General features: G+C 40.3%; 1 protein-coding gene across 1 annotated transcript; it reads left to right on the top strand.

Moving 5' to 3' along the window:
- Positions 1-1,461: 1,461 nt before the first annotated feature.
- On the top strand, positions 1,462-16,394 carry OVCH2 (ovochymase 2; the record flags this gene model as incomplete). The annotated part of the gene is made up of 21 exons (XM_082282787.1): positions 1,462-1,552; positions 3,471-3,580; positions 4,524-4,615; positions 5,341-5,513; positions 5,737-5,832; positions 6,207-6,358; positions 6,948-7,143; positions 8,290-8,313; positions 9,980-10,070; positions 10,181-10,314; positions 10,753-10,893; positions 11,217-11,347; positions 11,743-11,836; positions 12,575-12,706; positions 13,082-13,159; positions 13,784-13,970; positions 14,207-14,276; positions 14,815-15,010; positions 15,283-15,434; positions 15,744-15,912; positions 16,309-16,394. 21 exons carry the CDS (start codon positions 1,462-1,464, stop codon positions 16,329-16,331), a joined length of 2,532 nt encoding a protein of 843 aa, XP_082138913.1. The 3' UTR covers positions 16,332-16,394.
- Positions 16,395-18,168: the final 1,774 nt, after the last annotated feature.

Below are 18,168 nucleotides of genomic sequence, written 5' to 3'. Positions count from 1 at the left end.
AGCCAGCTCTGCTTTGAGATTCAGAGCAAAGGCCTGGATGGAGATCAAGTGGTGAGATTTGACTTTTGCCTGTGGTGAGGGTCAAGTTGGTCAGGAATGATGCTGGTCAGGAATGATGCTGGTCAGGAATGATGCTGGCAGTGCTGCCTGCCAAAGCTGCCAGTGTTAGGAGCCCTAGCAGCTCCACAGCGGGGTGGTGCCTCTGTCTGCACAGAGGATAAAGGGAACAGCTTCAGGAGAACTATAAATAGGTAGCAGAAGAGGAGAACATGGAATAATAGGACAAGAAAGCCTCCACTTCTGTTCTGCCATCCCAGGTAAGGAGCAGCTTGTACAGAACGTGCCCCTCTGTGCTTTTTCTGTCTGACCACTTTGATGCTGCACAGGAAGCGTTGCCTCTCTGTGAGAAATTGGAATGTGCTGATTGTTTCTCCATTTGCCAAATGGGCAGGATGTTTCTATTTCTCATCAGTGGCTTGTGCAGCATCACTCATAACCATGGAGATTGTTTATTCCTGTTTTCATACCATCCTGTTGCGGTGGGTGAGCAGGGAGCTCTGCTGTACACGGAACGGGTTTGGGGGCCTGGAGGGCTTGTTTTGTCCCTGCAAAATACAAATGAATCCCTGAAGGAAAGCAGCTTTCAAAAGTTTTTGATTAGAGCTGGAATAGTGTTGGTGATACAGGTCTCAGAAGTTGCAGAAATGGAGATTTCCCCAGGACTAGTAGGAAAACTTCACTCTAAATAAATTCTGTATTTATAACAGAAAACCAACTGCAACTCAAAGTTTCTAGGACAGGGTTTATATTCAGTTGTTATAAAATTGCATATTCAGAATAAAAGCTGGGGTTTGTTATCCTTTGACTGGCAGAGGAAAGAATGAAAAACTAGAAATGAATAAGCACATAAATGATTGTTGGGATGGTCCCTGATAGTGGACTGGGGGGGATTGTTATTGTGAAACTCTTGGCCAAACAGTAGAACACTGAGCATGCTGCCAACAACATTGTAAACTCACAGTGTGCTTCTCAGGTCTGGAAAAGTGGCTAAATATAAAGAGTGCAGGAAATATAAAGTGTTGCTTCCTCAAAAGCTGTAGAAATTGTTGGGGCAAATAGCAACTGATATGCTCTCCATGTGAGTTCTACTTCCATGTGCAGATCTGCCTGGGTAAGTGTTGCTAGCAGAGCATTCAATGGTAACTTCATTTTGTCATTTTGCCTCAGAAAAAATAGTTTCAGAGAGGATTCCAGTCGGTATTTTACAGCAAAGACTTCAGTGCTGGTGTGTGGAAGAATCATGCTCTATTAAATCTGGAAAACTTCTTAGTGGAGGTAAGTGTTTTGTGGCTGGATTAATGAGTAACTTCTCCTCCAATGAGTTGCTGTTCCCCTGCAGGGTTTGGGTCTGGATTTCCCTCTCTGTGTCACAAACTCTCCGTGTTTTCACTCAGCCCCAGGATGTGCCTTTCCCCCCGAGAGCTGCAGCTGCTGCTGCTGGGGCTGGTCTGTGTCACAGAGCTTTGTGCTGTGCCAGCTGCTCTTCAGAAAGGTAGGAGGGAAATTTCACGTCCAATTTAACAGTTTTGGGTCCTGATGGTTCTGCTCCAAGGCAGAACAAGCTTGGGAGGCAGTGCTGAAATCAAGAAGCTGCACTGGTTTCACCCTCTGAGTTATCTATATGAAAGGTTTCTTTCCATGAGTAATTTTTTAATGAAACTTTTGTTTGATTCCTTGATGATTCAGAACAAATAATGTTAACCTTGATTTATGATTAAATAAATAAAACTGAATACTTTCAAATTTGCAGCAAGGTCATGGTTTATCATGTTACCCATGGGGTACAAACAGAACACAGCAGGTTCTCCCTTCCATTGTCTTACATCTTAAAATCCAGAGTATTAATTTTTTGGAACAATTAATGATAGCAATTGTTCCTGCTTCCTTTGTGAAGATTTATGAATTTATAGAAAACAAGAATGGAAACCAGCAGCCTGTAAAGCAGTCAGGAATCTCTTGGGATTAAAAACTGCAAAGCATAGGGAATTTTAGAGTTTGTCAAAACACAGATAATAAAAGTTTGGGATAATATTAATAAAAATATTAACTTATCACTTTAAAACTAACCTTGAACAGGAGGACAGAGTTATTCAATTCTGAAAGAAAAAATAAATTTTTATTTTGTGAATCCGTTTTTTTTCATTTATTTATTTACTTATTCTCATTTGACCAGTACTAAATTCTTTCTAGTAAAACCTAAATCAATATTTAAAAAAAAAAATTTGTCTGTGTTTCCTCTTTCCCCTGTCCTTGTGTCTTTGCACAAAGGGAAAAAGGTGAGTCGAACGATAATTAGGAAAAAATGGGAAAAACCAGATAAATGAACTGGTTTGTTCCTATATAAAGGCTTTTTTATTTAAAAGCTGGTGTAAGTAGCATTGTGTCAGCATTATTGTGACACTTGCATCGGCCATGCTAATCTTGAGGTGACAGCAAAACCTTTTTTTGTAGATGTTGGATTCATCTGGTAGGTTGGAGAATTCCACGTTTCCCAGACAATTTGTACAAGTATTGGTCCTACATCCTTGGAATTCACCCACCTCTCTTCCAAAGCAACAACAAAATGGCCCAAGATTATGGATGCTGTATATTTCCCAACAGAGAGTTTAACAGAATTTGTAGTAAAATCTGTTAGCAATATGTTTTCAATGAGTTTTCATTGAAGTTTTCATCTTTAAGGAAAAAAAAATAAAAAATTGTGGCCACTGTTGGGCTTGGGAAATGCAAAAACAAACAACTCCTCTTTTACAACTTGCTCCTGGGCAGAACTGGTTGCTTTCCTTCTGTCTTTCTTAAAATACTACCAAAGGAGTAGTTATCACTGCAGACAATTGTTTCTAGAAATATTCTCCTTTAGAAGCACATACAGATTATAAGCTTCCCTCAGCCATAGTAGATAATAACAGTGAGTTAAGAAGAAGTAAATCTGGCATAGTTACAGATGTTCTGGAGAAATCCAGCCACTGTTGTTGGTCATCAGGGTCTGTGTATTGTGCATTTTGACTCTGTTTGTCAAAAATATTTTCAGTACAAATGCAGGGTGCAAAGAGATTTCTGAAATTGATAACAAAACAGTGATTTAGTTCCAAAATAATTCCAAAGCTTTCTTGAAAGATAATATCTGCACAGGTGTTTGTTCATGGAGGCAAAATTTAATATATATGGCACAATTGCACCAAAATATGGTCATTTGGAGAACTTCCACAAAATAAAGTACACTGTCTTTTTCTTAGCCCAGTTTAGCCTTAGCCTGGGCAGTTTGTGTTAGGAATTACGAGATGTGTTTCCTGACATGGCAGAGAGACTGAATTTTGCACCAAGCCATGCCTTCTAATTCCATGTTACCAAAAAAGAAGTAAAACTTGAATCCAGACTGAATCCTTCCTTTTTTCCCCCCTTTCCCCCCTCAGAGCCTAAGTGTGGGCAGAAAGTTCAAGAGACCAGCCCGTGGAGTTATTTTGCCCTCTTCACTCGGATCGTTGGGGGAAACCAGGCGAAGCAAGGCTCACATCCATGGCAGGTTTGCACAAGCAAATGTGGTTTTATCTGCAGAACAAAGCCCTGCAAAAGAGAAGGCTTTGGGGTGACCTAATTGCAGCCTTCCAGTACGGGAAGGGAGCCCACAAGAGAGCTGGAGAGGAACTTTTTACAAGAGCATGGAATGTCAGGATAAGGGGAAGTGGCTTCAAGCTGGAAGAGCATAGGTTTAGATTGGCTATTAGGAAAAAGTTCTCTACTGTGAGGGTGGTGAGGCACTGGCTGCACAGAGAAGCTGTGACTGCTCCATCCCTGGAAGTGTTCAAGGCCAGATTGGATGGGGATCTGAGAAAACTGGTCTGGTGGAAGGGCAAGGGGCACTGGATCTTTAAGGTCCCCTCCAACCCAAGCCATTGTATGATAATGTATTGTTGAACTCCACCCCGATTTTATGAAAAGCAGTGAAGCAGGTGGAGAGAACTCAGAACCTGTCCTGCTTCCTGATAAAGTTTTGTTTATGGTTTTTATTTTATCACTCTTTCTGGAAGAGTATCTGTAGATGAGTCTGGTGTAAATGGGTGAAACTGCTCAAAAATAGGGCACAGGACACCAACCCAAGTCCCTGGCTGCTGTCAGGCATCCTTGATTTGCAGTGCTCCCTGTGACCTGCAAAGGGAAAATTCTCAGCCAACCACTCACCTTCGCAGCCTGACGAGTACCTCAGTGACTTGGCATTTATTACAGGTGTGTTGCTTTTCCCCAGGCCCCAAGGCACAGCTGAGGGAAGAACAGCAAGGTTTGGGGTCTCTTAGGCTCAGGGATTCTGAGAATGCCATGGAAGTGTGTGTGCTGGGAATGCAGCATGTGCTTTGGCTGTGTGACTCCTCAGAGAGCACCTGTGTGTGCTCTCTCTGTTCTTCCCCAAAGGCAATTGGAGCAGACACAAAGGTTTTCTTTATTGGGTGTGTCTTCTTTAAATGCTGCAGGTTTCCCTGAAGAGAAGGCAAAAGCATTTCTGTGGAGGCACCATTGTTTCTGCTCAGTGGGTGGTCACAGCAGCTCACTGCACCCTGGACAGGTATGGATGCAGTAGGAATTCAGGAGCAGGCTGCAGGTGCAGGAAAACGTGGATTGGAAACATGTGTGCTGTAGCATTTCTTTGTGGTGCTTACTTACAGGTGCTACCCTTTTATTTCTAATCATTATTTTCCATGTTTTAACTGAAAGGGAGAAAAAACCCTTTGAACATCACAAAACAATAAATAAAGTTACAGAGTTTAGCAAAGACTGATTTTGGAAGTCTGTGTAAAAAAATTAATTTGAAGCAGAATAAAGTGTTTATACTCATTGCTTTTGTGTTCCCTTGCTGCACATGTGATATGGCAGGAGGAGCCCTAAAGAAGGATTCACTGTGGTTTCTTGGCATTTTTAATAAACTCAGAATCCTAGAGAGATTATCTTATTTTTTCTGTACTTTCCTATGCCCAAATCTCCCCTCCTCCTTCAAAAAGCAGTGCATCTAAACACTTTTACACACAGCAAGAAGGCCTGGTTCCTTAGTGCACCACCAAACCATGGTCAGGCCTGTAGCAAAATGATTTTTCTTCTCAGTCCTTTTCATCCCCCAATTCCTACTACAGGGCTCACTCAGCTCCTCCTGGCTGTATATATTAAGTGCTCTAAAATCTGAAGATGAAAGGTATTGGGTGTCAGAAGTAATAACTTCTCTGTTTAAAAACAACTCTATTTTTCCCTTTCATGTTAAGGAATGAGCAGCTGAACTCTAATTTTCCTATTCCACAGGAACCTACTGCAATATTTGCATGTCACTGCAGGAGAGCATGACTTGAGGCTCAAGGAGAACAGTGAGCAGACACTGCCTGTCAAATCTGTCATTCAGCACCCAAAGTTTGACCCCAGAACTCCAATGAACTATGACATTGCCCTTCTGAAGCTGGATGGCACCTTCAACTTCAGTAAGGCCAGAGTTAGCTGTGATCTTCTTCTCCAAGAGAAAAAGTTATTGTTCTTTGCATGCAGAAGATAAATTGTCAATATGAGACGAATTTTACAGATTCCACAAAAATAACAATACTTTTTTTGGTTAAACCCCCCCCCCCCCCCAACACTTACAAAGGAAGCTTTTTGTAATTGTTCTTTCAAATACTTACCAGTAAAATTCGTGTCCTTGTGTGGCAGGTTCCTCAGTTTTGCCAGCATGTCTTCCTCACCCAGGTGAAAAATTTGAAGCAGGATTTATCTGCACTGCTTGTGGCTGGGGCCGTTTAAAGGAAAGTAAGCCACTCACATTATTATTTTTTTTTCTGAAACTAAGAGCTTGATTTCACAGGCCAGAGCTAGACCAAAAGTAACCAATGAAGGGTCTTAAGAATTGTAATAATCTCAAAATGGGATCTTTGCTTCTATGCCCACATGTGAATTACCTCAAAACTGGTCACCAAAAAATCTAGACCTGCATTTCAATTTTGAAACATTTTGGAATTTTTTCAAGTAAAACTGCTTATATACAAAGATCTGGATGTTTGCCAAAACATGCTTGTAACCATAACATGGCTTGGAGCAAGTTCCCAACCAATTTTTGTGGTGTATTGAGAGTGGCATTAAGTTTACCTTCCAGCTTTTCTTATGAACATTTATTTGTGTTTCAGATGGACTGCTCCCTCAGGTCTTGTATGAAGTCAATCTACCAATCCTAAACAGCAGGGAGTGTTCAAGAGCACTATCAACTTTAAAGAAACCCATCCAAGGTGACACCATAATGTGTGCTGGATTTCCAGATGGAGGAAGAGATGCCTGCCAGGTCAGCTGAACTGAGGGCCCTGTGTGCTTAGGAGTCTGTGTGCCAAAGTAAATAAATACCCTGTAAACTGGGAGGTTTGGATGTATGAATTCTTTCAAAAGTTCCCTATGGGGCAATGTACTTAATTACATGATTCCATATTAAATACTGTATGGGTTGTAGGACAGGTTCCTGAGAGCAATTTTGCCATGCACCCCAGTGCAATAATGCTTAGGGCTTTCTAACTTCAGAACACTTGATAAATTAATTAATATTGGACAGATCCTGAGGACGAAAGCAGGAAGAATTGGATTACAGGAAGGAGAGGAAGTGGGATAAAGGTTAAGTTATTGTTCCTCACTCCCTTTTTACGTGCTCAAACACGTCAGAGATGCACCCATGAGGGAATTAATCTGTCTCTCCCGCTCCTGACAATCCTGACTAAACACCCTAAAACCGTGTGTGTCTTCACAGTTCTTTTAAAATCACTGTGTCCTGTGATGCAGGTTTTTAGTAAGGCAACTCAATAAAAAGAGACCTCAATAAACTGTTTAAGGCTTGCTCAGTTGTACAAACTCTGGCTCCTGGGATTTGCTTGGCTTTTTTCCAGGGAGACTCCGGAGGCCCCCTTTTGTGTCGAGGCAAGAATGGTGCCTGGACTCTGGCTGGTGTCATCTCCTGGGGGATGGGATGTGCCCGTGGCTGGATAAGGAACGAGAAGAAGAAACATTACAACAGAGGATCCCCAGGAATATTCACAGACCTCAGCACGGTGCTTTCCTGGATTCAGGAGAACATGAATGCTGGTAATTAAGTCTGCACAGCAATGTGGCCCTCACGTGACAAATCCCCTGTCTCAGAACATGTTATTTGATTTTATCTTTTTTCAGGATTCTGCACTTACACGTTTTCCTGTTTCTTGGCAAAGCACTGCAGCGTTTCACAGTCTCTTGAAGTGTATGGTACTGACTGCCAGCTGTCAAAACCAAATTGAGAGCATTGTAGATGTTTGCTTCTCTTCCACTTTGCCTCCTACTTGGACTCTTTTTTTTTAAAGAATGGTCCTTTTATGCAGCTAGCCAGTTAGCATGGTTTTTTAATTTTTATTTAAAATTTTTTTTTAGTGGACATTCACCAGATGAAAGTGTCAAAGATTCAGAGATTCCTTAAGCACTTCTTTGAAGTCACTTGTCATTTTCCTTGGCTAAAACATGTAGGATCAGACATATGACAACATGGGGACAAGTCACACTCACAAGTGCTTTTGTTCACTCTTCCCAAAAGGCCATGAATTCCCTCTGTGCTGGGGAACAGTGTGACCATCAGCCACCACTTCCAAAGCCATGGAGCTGGAGATAAAAATGTCAGGGGTGAAATTCACTGAGAGTAATAAGAAACTGAATTGATATTTTCTTCTACATTGGGCTATTTTTGTTAAAGGGTTTTGGAGACTGTGTTAAAACACAGAGAACTGAAAAACTGAGGGAGGGTTATTTAACAGGTTTAGTCAATGAGAAGAAAAAAGTTGGGAGGGGAAACCAAAATTTCCTGTTAGAAACCATCTTCAGCTGGTGATGCAAAGAAGGAACCCCCATGATGTGTCAGAGAAAAATGAAAAGGGTTTATCCTCTGAAAAAGTGCTGCTCAGACTGAGTAGTGGCCTGTCAAAGGATGGTTCATTCTGGAAGTGGCTGCTCCAGAACTGTTTATTCCAATGTCAGCATTGCCTAAACTTGCAATTTTGTTTTGATTCCAAGCCCTGGTTTATTGTTGGCACTGTGTCCCCAAAAACCATTGGGAGTTACCTTAGTGCCAGCTGTATAAAATTGCCATTTCACGTGAAGTAAAAATAGTAAAATAAAATAAGTAAAAAAAAAAAGTAAATTGTGAATATGAAGCTACAGTAATTTATTCTTCTTTTTCTACCCCCTTCCCTATCCCTCCTTTATCAGATCTGAAAGTGAAAAGCTCCACAGGTGAGTACACTACTTTTCCTCACTGTCTTCTGTGCTCTGTGTTAGAGCACAAAAAGTCCCCCCAAATAGTCATTTATATAATTTATAAAGGAAGAAATTTATAAAGGAGCTTGACTCATTAAAACACTTTAAAATGCATAATTTAAATAGATATGTTTTTCCTCCTGGTTCTGTAAAAAAAAAAAAAATTACTTCTGTAAGGTTTTATTTATGCATTGGTGCTTAATTAAAAGTAATTTTCCTTAAGACAACTACATATATAAGGCCGTATTTTTATTGAAATACAAATAAAATTAATGGGAAAAATGCAGAACAGAAGCTCCAGTAATGCATGAGAGCTAGTGACATTAATACTATATAAAAATGTATATTCTAAAAAGAAAGTGTGAGGTAAACTAGTCGTACTTTTGCACAGTTTGGGGTGACTCTATTTACTTGTCTGTCTATTTCTGAGAATGAAATTAAAAAAAAAAAAAAGCCCCATGAAACCCAACACTAAATGTAACATGTTTTAAATTTAGATCTTTCATTGATTCAGCCATGTGAATATTTGTCCTGTTCATCTAGGTACAAGTTCATGCAAAGATAATGGGAACAAGTCTTGTGAACTAGACCTTAAAACATTAATTTTAGTAACCTAGAGTGAGATTTGTCAGCTGATAAATGATGGGCACACTGTCAGTTAGTGTAGACTTGCTTTGGCCAGGGAGAACTGGGTATTTAAGTACTGTTTGTGGCTTTTTGAAAGTTTTTACTGGTCTTCCCAGGATGCTGCAGGGGAAATAATCTTATAAATACTTGATTCCTTAAATTTGTTTACATATATATAGTTGTTGATAAATGTTGCTTTTACTGGGTTACCTTGCAAGCAGAAGGAAGGGAGATGATTTTTGTAAGTTATTGTGTTTCTGCTGACACTTGGCTGGAGAGGAAATCTTCTGCTTCTTCTATTAAAGTGTTTTTAACAGCACAGTGTACAGTTGCAAAAGTCTCCTGCTGTAACATAACAAAGGGCATTATTACAAATGGGCTGCCATGAACACTTTTGTTATGCTCTGGGGTATCTGTTTTTACTCAGAGAAAATTATTTGTACCGAAATCTTCATGTAGCGAAGAGTTTCTTTAAGGTAAAAAACAAGCACTGCCATTTTTACAAAAAAATGATAGCCTATTGGCAGGGCTTCATTCTTGCTCCCAGATTACGGGGTTACAACCTGTTTTACCATAATTCCAAACAAAAGAGAGAAGAGAGAAGACACAGCACCAATCTGCCAGCAGAAACAAAGTACTTTGGCAAGATGTAAACTTACTCCCTATTCCCCTGCTCTGTTTGTTCAAGTTCCAAGACTTTACTTCTGTTCCCTACCATAATCCCTCCTTAAAATATATAGTATCATAAGTTTTCTAATCCATGAGACAGTTCCAGGGCAGCAGTAGTGCATCTTACAGAGCTGGACTTGCATTGATTGAAAAACAAAAGTATTTCCAGCACAATTTTGCTTCCCACCCCACCTTCAGTCTGACATCACTAATATGTTTACACTTTGCCAAAGTACAGCTGAGCAATCCTGTCCCACAATATCCTTGAGATGTTTGAGCTTTCTGGTGGCACAGCTGGCTGCATATTTGTCAAGCCTGATTCCTTCCATTATGTTTTAACCCACAGCGTTTTGTAGTGTTCAAGATGGCAAACTCTGCAACAGTGAAGGGGAATTACATTTTCCCGCAAGGCCTGAACAGTTCTATCAAAACCACCAGTATGTAGAGAACACACAGTCTTCCCCCAGAAAATATTCCCCATACAAGTGTAGGTTTTGGGGTGGTTTTTGTTGCATTTTTGTGAATGGGAACTAATTTCTTATTCCAGATTGTGTATATGGACTCTATCTGTGCCAGAAGTGAATTACATACGGCTTCGTTTCTCCCACTTTGATGTGGAGCAAGAAACGTTCTGTGACTACGATTCTTTATCAGTCTATTCAAAAGATGACAGACTTGTGGGTGAGTTGCTGCCCTCTTGTTCTTTGAAATAATCATTCAGGTTGGAGGAAAAGACCTTTGAGATCTGTAACCTGTCAGAGTATTCTTTATTCTAACAGCAAGTGCACCCAGTGAGGATGTGGTGGTTGGTTACGTTTCACTTGCATTTGCTTGATTGATACATTGAGACATAGGATCTGAAATAAGAGTGTGGGAAGAGAAGAGGCTGGAAAATGCCTGGTAGGGAACTGCATCACATTTCTGATGTCAATGATTTTCAATTTTTAATACAGCAAATCTATATAATCTAATGGATTAACAGGGAAAGTAGAGGGATGAATAGGAAATTTCCTTTTCATCCTAAAATTTTTAGAGCTAAGTATTAAAAATGGTACATGCAAGTTTTCTCAAGTAACTAAAGGCCTTAAATTGTGATTATTCTCTAATATTATGTTTCAGGGAAATTCTGTGGAAGAGATCTTCCATTACCTATTTTGATTGGCTCCAATAGCATAAGGCTGAAATTTGTTTCTGACGATGAGGATTATGGAACTGGTTTTTCAATTACCTACAAAGCTCTTACACCAGATATTCCTCCTGGTAAGTCAAAGCCAAGTAATGTGCCTGCCTACACTCTTGGGTGGTGACCTGAAAAAAAAATGTCAGGAGAAAATCAATCAGAGGAAGCTCCTGTGGTATTTCTGTGTGGATGATGCTTTCATGGGGGACCTTGAGGGAGGCAGCTGAGGCTGTAACACCTCATGGAGAATTGCTTTTGGTTTTGCTGTGCGCAGCAGTTCACCATCCCTAGGAATGGGCCCAAGGGCCACCTGCTGAGCTTTAAACAAACTCCTGCTCTTCCTGTTCTGGCAGCATTTTCAGCTGGTTCTTTCCTTTCCCTTTTTGTCTTCCTGGATTTCCAGATGCTGGCTGTGAGTCCCTAGCTGTCCTTTTTGAAGAAGGAGTGTTAGAGAGTATGCACTACCCAGAGCACTACAGCAACATGGCAGACTGTCAGTGGATTATCTGTGCTCCAAAGGACCACGTAGTCAAGGTATAACATGAACCCTTCTTGTGTCTGCAGGATGGAAGTGGGCACCACTGAGTTAACAAGAAATTATGCAGCTAAGGACAAACAAGATCAAGCAACATGAGCATGAATAATGCTGCTGGATGCAGTTAAGAGGAATCACTTTCCATCCCAAAAGACAGATAGGTTTGGATTTGTCCTTTAGGTTATGGTAAAAAAGGATTTCCTGAGTTAAATTTTATCATGGCAATTCTTTTTTTCATAAATTTAATATTTATGTATCACCTGTGAGAGCTCTGAATGTTACAGAAACCAAACCTTGCAGGAATCACTCAGACTACTAAAGACTCTGTAGATCTTTGAATTTTTTCCATATGACTTTCACAACAAGGTTCACTCTTCCATTTTTTTATTTAAAGCTTACATACCAGTATTTTGAAGTAGAAGAAAGTGAAGATTGCTCCTGTGATGCTGTGACTGTGTATGAGGATGTGGGAAAAGAGGAGGAAATCGGTTTGACTTTTGATTTTTTATTTTGAGGATGATCTATTTCTTTACTAGCCCTGTTGTCCAGCCTATATCAACTTCTAGAGTATCAGGTGATGTTATATGTACTATAATGTAAAATATAATGTAAAAATGCTTGCAAGTACTGATAATTCTTCTCAACCTACAGAGGCAAAGCCATGTTGAAGACAACTGGTTTTGAGTGTTTAAATTCTGTATGAAATGCAGTTCTGAATTAATGTAAATGAAGAAAAGACATAGCACAGTAATTTGGGTTTACAGTAATGATCACACACAAAGCAACCAAGACTTCTCCTTTTCAGAATCCAGTTGTTCTTCACTCAAGAGCATGTAATTTTTGCCACTTGGTTTATAGTGAAAGAGAGGAAGGCCTATCCCAAAAACCTGTTTTCAACATTTGCTTGAAGCTGGTGCTTAGATTAGGGAAAATCAGGTAGCTGGGGTGTTTCACGTGTAATGGCAACATGTGGGTGCTACAATAGACTTGTGAAACGATGCCAGAGACTCCTTGTTCTGATGAGGTAACTGCTGAACAAGGACAGGCTATCAGGAATAATAAAACAGTCCTTCAGCCTCGGTCTGCTTACCTCTTGGTCATGGTTATGTTTTACCTTCCTGTCTGAGAGCTGGAATATACAAAATATTGTGCACCCACTGTTGAAATGGAGAAGGCTTCAAAAGTACCCGTTAATTTGTAGTGAGCCTTTGCTTTCTCATTTTTAGCTAAGTTTTGTGGATTTGCCCTACCAGCACCTGTTCTAAGCTCCTCTGCTGTGATGCTGGTTGTCTTCCACTCTGATGAAACAGAGACCTTTGGAGGATTCAGAGCTACAGTCTCCTTTGTTCATGTACCAGGTAATAGAAGAAACTTGGGAAAATGACTCCTTGGGGGAGCACAAAGGGCTCTTCAATGAATTGACAGCTCAGAAATATTTTGCTCTAGGAGAGTCTCATCTAACAAATTGTTTCAGTGAAAAAAGTGGATTGTGACCCTCTTATGGCATTAAACAAAGGCCTACCGAATGGTGAAGACAAACAATGAATCTATGCAAAACCTGAGAGTTTTGTTTGTGATGCATTTTAAACAGCACTTTACTACTGTAACAGCCCAGATCCCTACAACAGAAATCTATTCCTCCTGCAAAAATAAATAAGGTATTAAAAGTGATTCTATAATACAAATATTACTCAAGACATCCTGTTAACACACTCACCACCCTCATTTTCTAGATTTAGATACTTTGAATTCAACTAATGAAGATTTTGAAAATATGGATATTACTGAAGAAGAAATACAGGTTACAACAGGTAAGACTACCTGAGTTATACTTACTTCATGGGAATAGAGAGTACCCTTTGGACTATAAATTCTTCAAATACTTAATGGTTGCAGTTGGCCCAGATTTTTTTAGTAAGATATTTTGAGGAAATAAAAAGATGCCCAGTGACATTTACATACTTTGGCTTTAGCAGAACCTAGTTTTTCTTGTCTCCTTCATCTTGCTAAGTCATGTACAGCAATGCAATAACATTTCAGTTTGTATGTCAGTTTACACCTACTTCCTTTGGAGAAAAAATTGCAAAGACTACAGGGTAATTGCAAACAATAACCAGCATTTTAGAGCTGCCCTTTTTTCCTTTAATACTCTATGGAGAATGGGATGAGTCCCTGCTCATTTTAGGTTTGAGGCTAAAACTTCTGAAGGGAAGTGGTAACTTTCATCTTGGTGAAGGTCTGTTTTTGCTAAGATCATCTCCTCAAGGTGGCCTAAACATTTGGATGCTATTTAATGAGGGAAGATGGAAAATTTAGCAAAAAAGGGGAAGGTGGAGCTTGAGAAACTGTGGGGTAGCCCTTAACTGGAACGTTCTTTACTTCTCCAAATCTTAACCTCTAAATGCTTCTTGGAACATCAGCGCTTTCTGTTTCAGATGATGCTTGTGGAATGCCTTCAAACCAGCCCAGGTTCATCTTCAGTAGGATAATTGGAGGTGAAGAAGCTGTACCATACTCATGGCCTTGGCAGGCCAGTGTACAAATTGCAGATGAGCACATCTGTGGAGGAGCAGTTCTTACCAAAGAATGGGTTGTCACAGCTGCCCACTGCCTTAATTCCAGGTAAGTGCACTGGGATGAGCCCTTCCCTGGGAATGTCTGTAACTCATGGTGTGTCCCTGCAGCCTGCTGGTTCCATCCAGGCTGGCTGGCACAGGTTTGGTTACACCTATTTACAGCTTACACTGGCTCTGGATTCTTCTGCTCCACACACATGTGCTAGGAACACATTTTAAGATTCACAGGTTTCAAGACTGCTGTTCTATCAGCCTGACAGTGAACATTTTTTTTTTCCTTAGGGAAGCATACAGAGACTTATGGATGGTGGTAACAGGACTTCATGATCTTACAGAGCAAGAGTATAGACAGGTACCATGTGTTCTGTTTAGTAATGAAATACAAATCAATCTTGCAAAATAGTTTTTAAATGTAAGTGCAACTCCCAAATTGTCCATATGCAGCAATCTAACAGCCTACACGGTGATCCTAATCTACATTTGCACAACAGCTTTTGTGTGACTATCAACACACTGTGCCTTCACTGAGCTCTAAAGCTCAGTATTCCGGAGGATGTGGGAGTGAGAAGTGTATTGTCTCTGTACTCACTGGTGACTGTCACCAAGACAGAAATAACTGGGGCACAAGCTGCCACTTTGCTCACATTGGATAAAGGTTTTTCCAAGACTCTCTTCCTACCCTTGCTGGATGGAGTTTTCTGCATGTTCCCTGTTCCATGTCACAGATGCATGATCTTGACTTGTTAATATCAGAAAGCTGGTGGTTTCTGGAGCTGCTTTTACATGTGTTCTCCTCTTAAGGCATCTTGGAAACTGAAATAAAACCGAAGATGCTTAAAGCCTCACATTCCCAAGCCATTCAGAAAATGTCACTGTCTTTGCTTTCCTAGAAAAGGTCAGTCAAGCAGTGTATTATACACCCAAGTTTTAATGAGACCACTCTGGACTCTGACATTGCCCTACTGCAACTGGCTGAGCCCTTGGAATTCAACCCCTCGGTGCTCCCAGTGTGCCTCCCTGACAAGGAGGTGGTGCTGCAGCCCTCGAGGATGTGTGTGGTCACAGGGTGGGGTGCACCTGAAGCAGGTATGCAGTCTTTGCTGGTTGGGCATGTTGTAGCTGTGTTTTAAATACCACATCCTGTGTTGGAACAGTCCTTCTGTCAATACATTAGTTTTTGGAGAACAGACATGTTAAAAAGTTTTCACTTGCGTAAGCTCAGCTAGACATGAAGGGACGTGGGTGGGAGGAGAGAAAACAGATAATTTAGATTGAGACCATTTGAAAAGGAGAGGAGTAAATCTTCCTTCTGGAACCACTAATTCATGCTTCTATTGGATGATGTGTTTTAATTCAAGACAGAGAAAAGGGGGAAAAACTGCAGCAGCTGGAAGTCCCCATCCTGGCACTTGACGTCTGTCAGAGCTATTACATAAACCTTCCCAATGAAGTGACCCAGAAGATGATCTGTGCCGGATTCCCTCTGGAAGAAGGCAAGGACTCATGCACAGTAAGTTGCATCACCCCTGGGATATGGCCAGATGGGTTCTAGAAAGGGGAGCATAAAACCTCCCAAAGGTGTTTTCTCGCAAACAGGCTGTGGTGATTTACAGAGAGAGACTCCTTAGCGGTCGGATTTTAATTACCCATATTGCAAAAAGAGCCACTTCCCTTGAACAAAGCTTGTGCCTTTCTATGTCTTTTAAAAATGGAGACCCCCAAGCACGTGAGCAGCCGGGCCCTCTCCTTGCTGAACTGATATTTTAAAAACAGAAGGAGTGATGTTGGCTCATGACAAGGTTCCTTTGTCCTTGTGCAGGGCGATTCTGGAGGCCCATTAGTTTGTCCTTTGGAAGAAAACTTGGGATTTTACACCCTTCATGGAATTACTAGCTGGGGCTTGGGATGCGGAAGGAAGAACTACCCAGGAATATACACCAATGTTGGGTTTTTTGTTGACTGGATCAAGAGCAATATTAATAGTAGTGGTATGTATTAAAAAAAAAAATCCAATTAAATTAAGCCTTTTGCTATTGCTGGGTGTTTTACCTGAGGTCTTTTCCAGGGTGCCATTTTCATATTTGGATGTCCAGCACTTCCTGAGATCTTGGCTGTTTAAAATATCCCTAGCTGAATGTCCAGAAACAGACAAATTTAAATCAATAGTAATTCCTGAAAATCTTATTTCTTCCCACTGCATTTCTTGTGTGGATGAATGTTTTCCTTACAATGGCTTTGCAGCTTCATTTCTCAGGGTTGGGAGAAGTAGAGAAACATGAACTGAGAGGTGATGGCAGCCGAGTCCACTTTGGCAAGTTCACAGCCTGTCTTTATTCCTGATCTTTGCAACATTTACCCTGTCTCATTTTTCTTCTTTTTTTCAGATCTCCCCATTTCCGTTGTGTGACTGTCAGAAGAACCTTTCTGATGGATCCCGTTGTGAAACACTTCCAAAGCACAAATGTCATTGAGAACAAAATTTGGTGGGAGAATCTCAGTTCATGATTGATGAACAGACTCCAGAGTAGATGATACTTACCCTCCTGGTGAATTTACTGCTGATTTACCTGGACTGAGCCTTTGGCTTTACACATGTGTTGGAGCAGTCACAAGTTACCTGCAGGCTCCTGACACTCTGTTAATTCATCTTAGAAGGAAAAAGGGGCAAAATAAGCTACATGAGCCAAGCATGTCCTTGAATGTAGTGCTGGAGAGTATAAAATACTGCAGGATAATTTCAATACAATTTCTGGTTTTACAAATTGTGTGCTGTTTAAACAAAACTGTTTGAAAAGACAGGTGTTACAGGCCAAGGGACCATGCAAAAACTGACAGCTATCCTAATTAATCTATGCATTAACTTGTAAATAGCCGTTTGTTTGATGTCCAAAAGGCTGTTTACACAAAAATCTGTGGTGACAGGCTCCAATTAGCTTTGCAGACCCTTCTGCTCTCAGCTTTAGTGTTTAAAACTAGATCAGTAGGATAGTACAACAGGTAGCACAAGAATAATCCTCCTTTGACTCAATGGTCCAGATAATAACTAGAAGGTAAAAGATGTCATTTAGTTTCTGATGATATTAATGGCAAAAATATTTAGAAAGTTTTTCCCATGCAAGCATTTGGTGCCACTAACCCTCTTTTTTTTTATTGTATTAGTTTTGAACTTATGTTCTTTGGGTTTTTTCAAACCTTTAATTTTATTCTGTAGCTACGGAAACAATAATTTCACTGCCTTTATTCTCAAATGAATAAGGTAAACATTTTTCACCACTTTCTTCTCTTTGCTGTAATGTTTGAGGCAAAAGCCCACAAAATATTGAGCATGAGTTTCTTGTGAAGATTTGAAAGTACTTAATAGTGGAAGGGCTATGGGAAAATTCCGATTCAGTGATTCAGATTAACAGGTGTGTTACATTATTGATGGAGTATGCTTGTTCTAGCTTTGATAAACACTCTGAAGAGATCTTAGGACACCAATGGTGGGAATATATCCTTTGTAAATTTTTATAATAGAAGCCTGTTAATGTTTAGTTGTGGTGGAAGTTGCCGTTAGCTGTTTGTATCAGTTTATGCTGGGAGCAAATGTGTGTTATCTCTTGGCTGCTATTCTGTTTTGCTTAACAGGAACAAGGTGACTTTTATCTGTTTATTAATTTAAGACAAGGATTTCAAGTGGATGTGTTCAGAAAAGCAAAAAATGTGTGGGGAGAAGTACAAGTGGTATCAGCTGTGCTGATATTGATATTTATCAGCAGTGGTTATATGCTGATAAATTGGTATTTCTTATGAAAATTCCTGTCTTGAATTCTGTCTTAAAATGTCTGGTTTTGATTTGATTGTTAGGGTACTAACTTTTTGCTTGGCTGCTTGATGTTGACCTTTTGTGTTTCTCCTAGTATGATTTTACAAGGAGCCAAGTTTTGCTTTTGTTTGTTACATCTTTTTAGTCTCTTGTGAGGTGCTGGTACCTTTTAGCAAGAGTGCGAACTGTTTCCTGATGCAAATGAAATCTGATTAAAAAAAAAAAGTAAAAAAAAAAAAAGAAAATTATGTTCAACGGGGCTCATGCAATGGGACTCTATTTTAGATTTTTAGGTTAGGCATTGTGACTGTAGGTTGTCCTGTTTGCCTCTGGAATGGTGTGCTGATGGTGTCCTGCTCTCTCTGTATGCCTCTGCCTGTGCAGGTAACACAGGCCATGCTTTTCCTGACTCTCCTCCCACTGTGGGTCTGCTCAAAAG

This window comes from Coloeus monedula (genome assembly GCF_965178545.1).
Source record: "Coloeus monedula genome assembly, chromosome: 6".
NCBI lineage: Eukaryota > Metazoa > Chordata > Aves > Passeriformes > Corvidae > Coloeus > Coloeus monedula.
The sequence above is the reverse complement of the archived record's forward strand: the minus strand, read 5'-3'. Positions and strand labels throughout refer to the sequence as shown.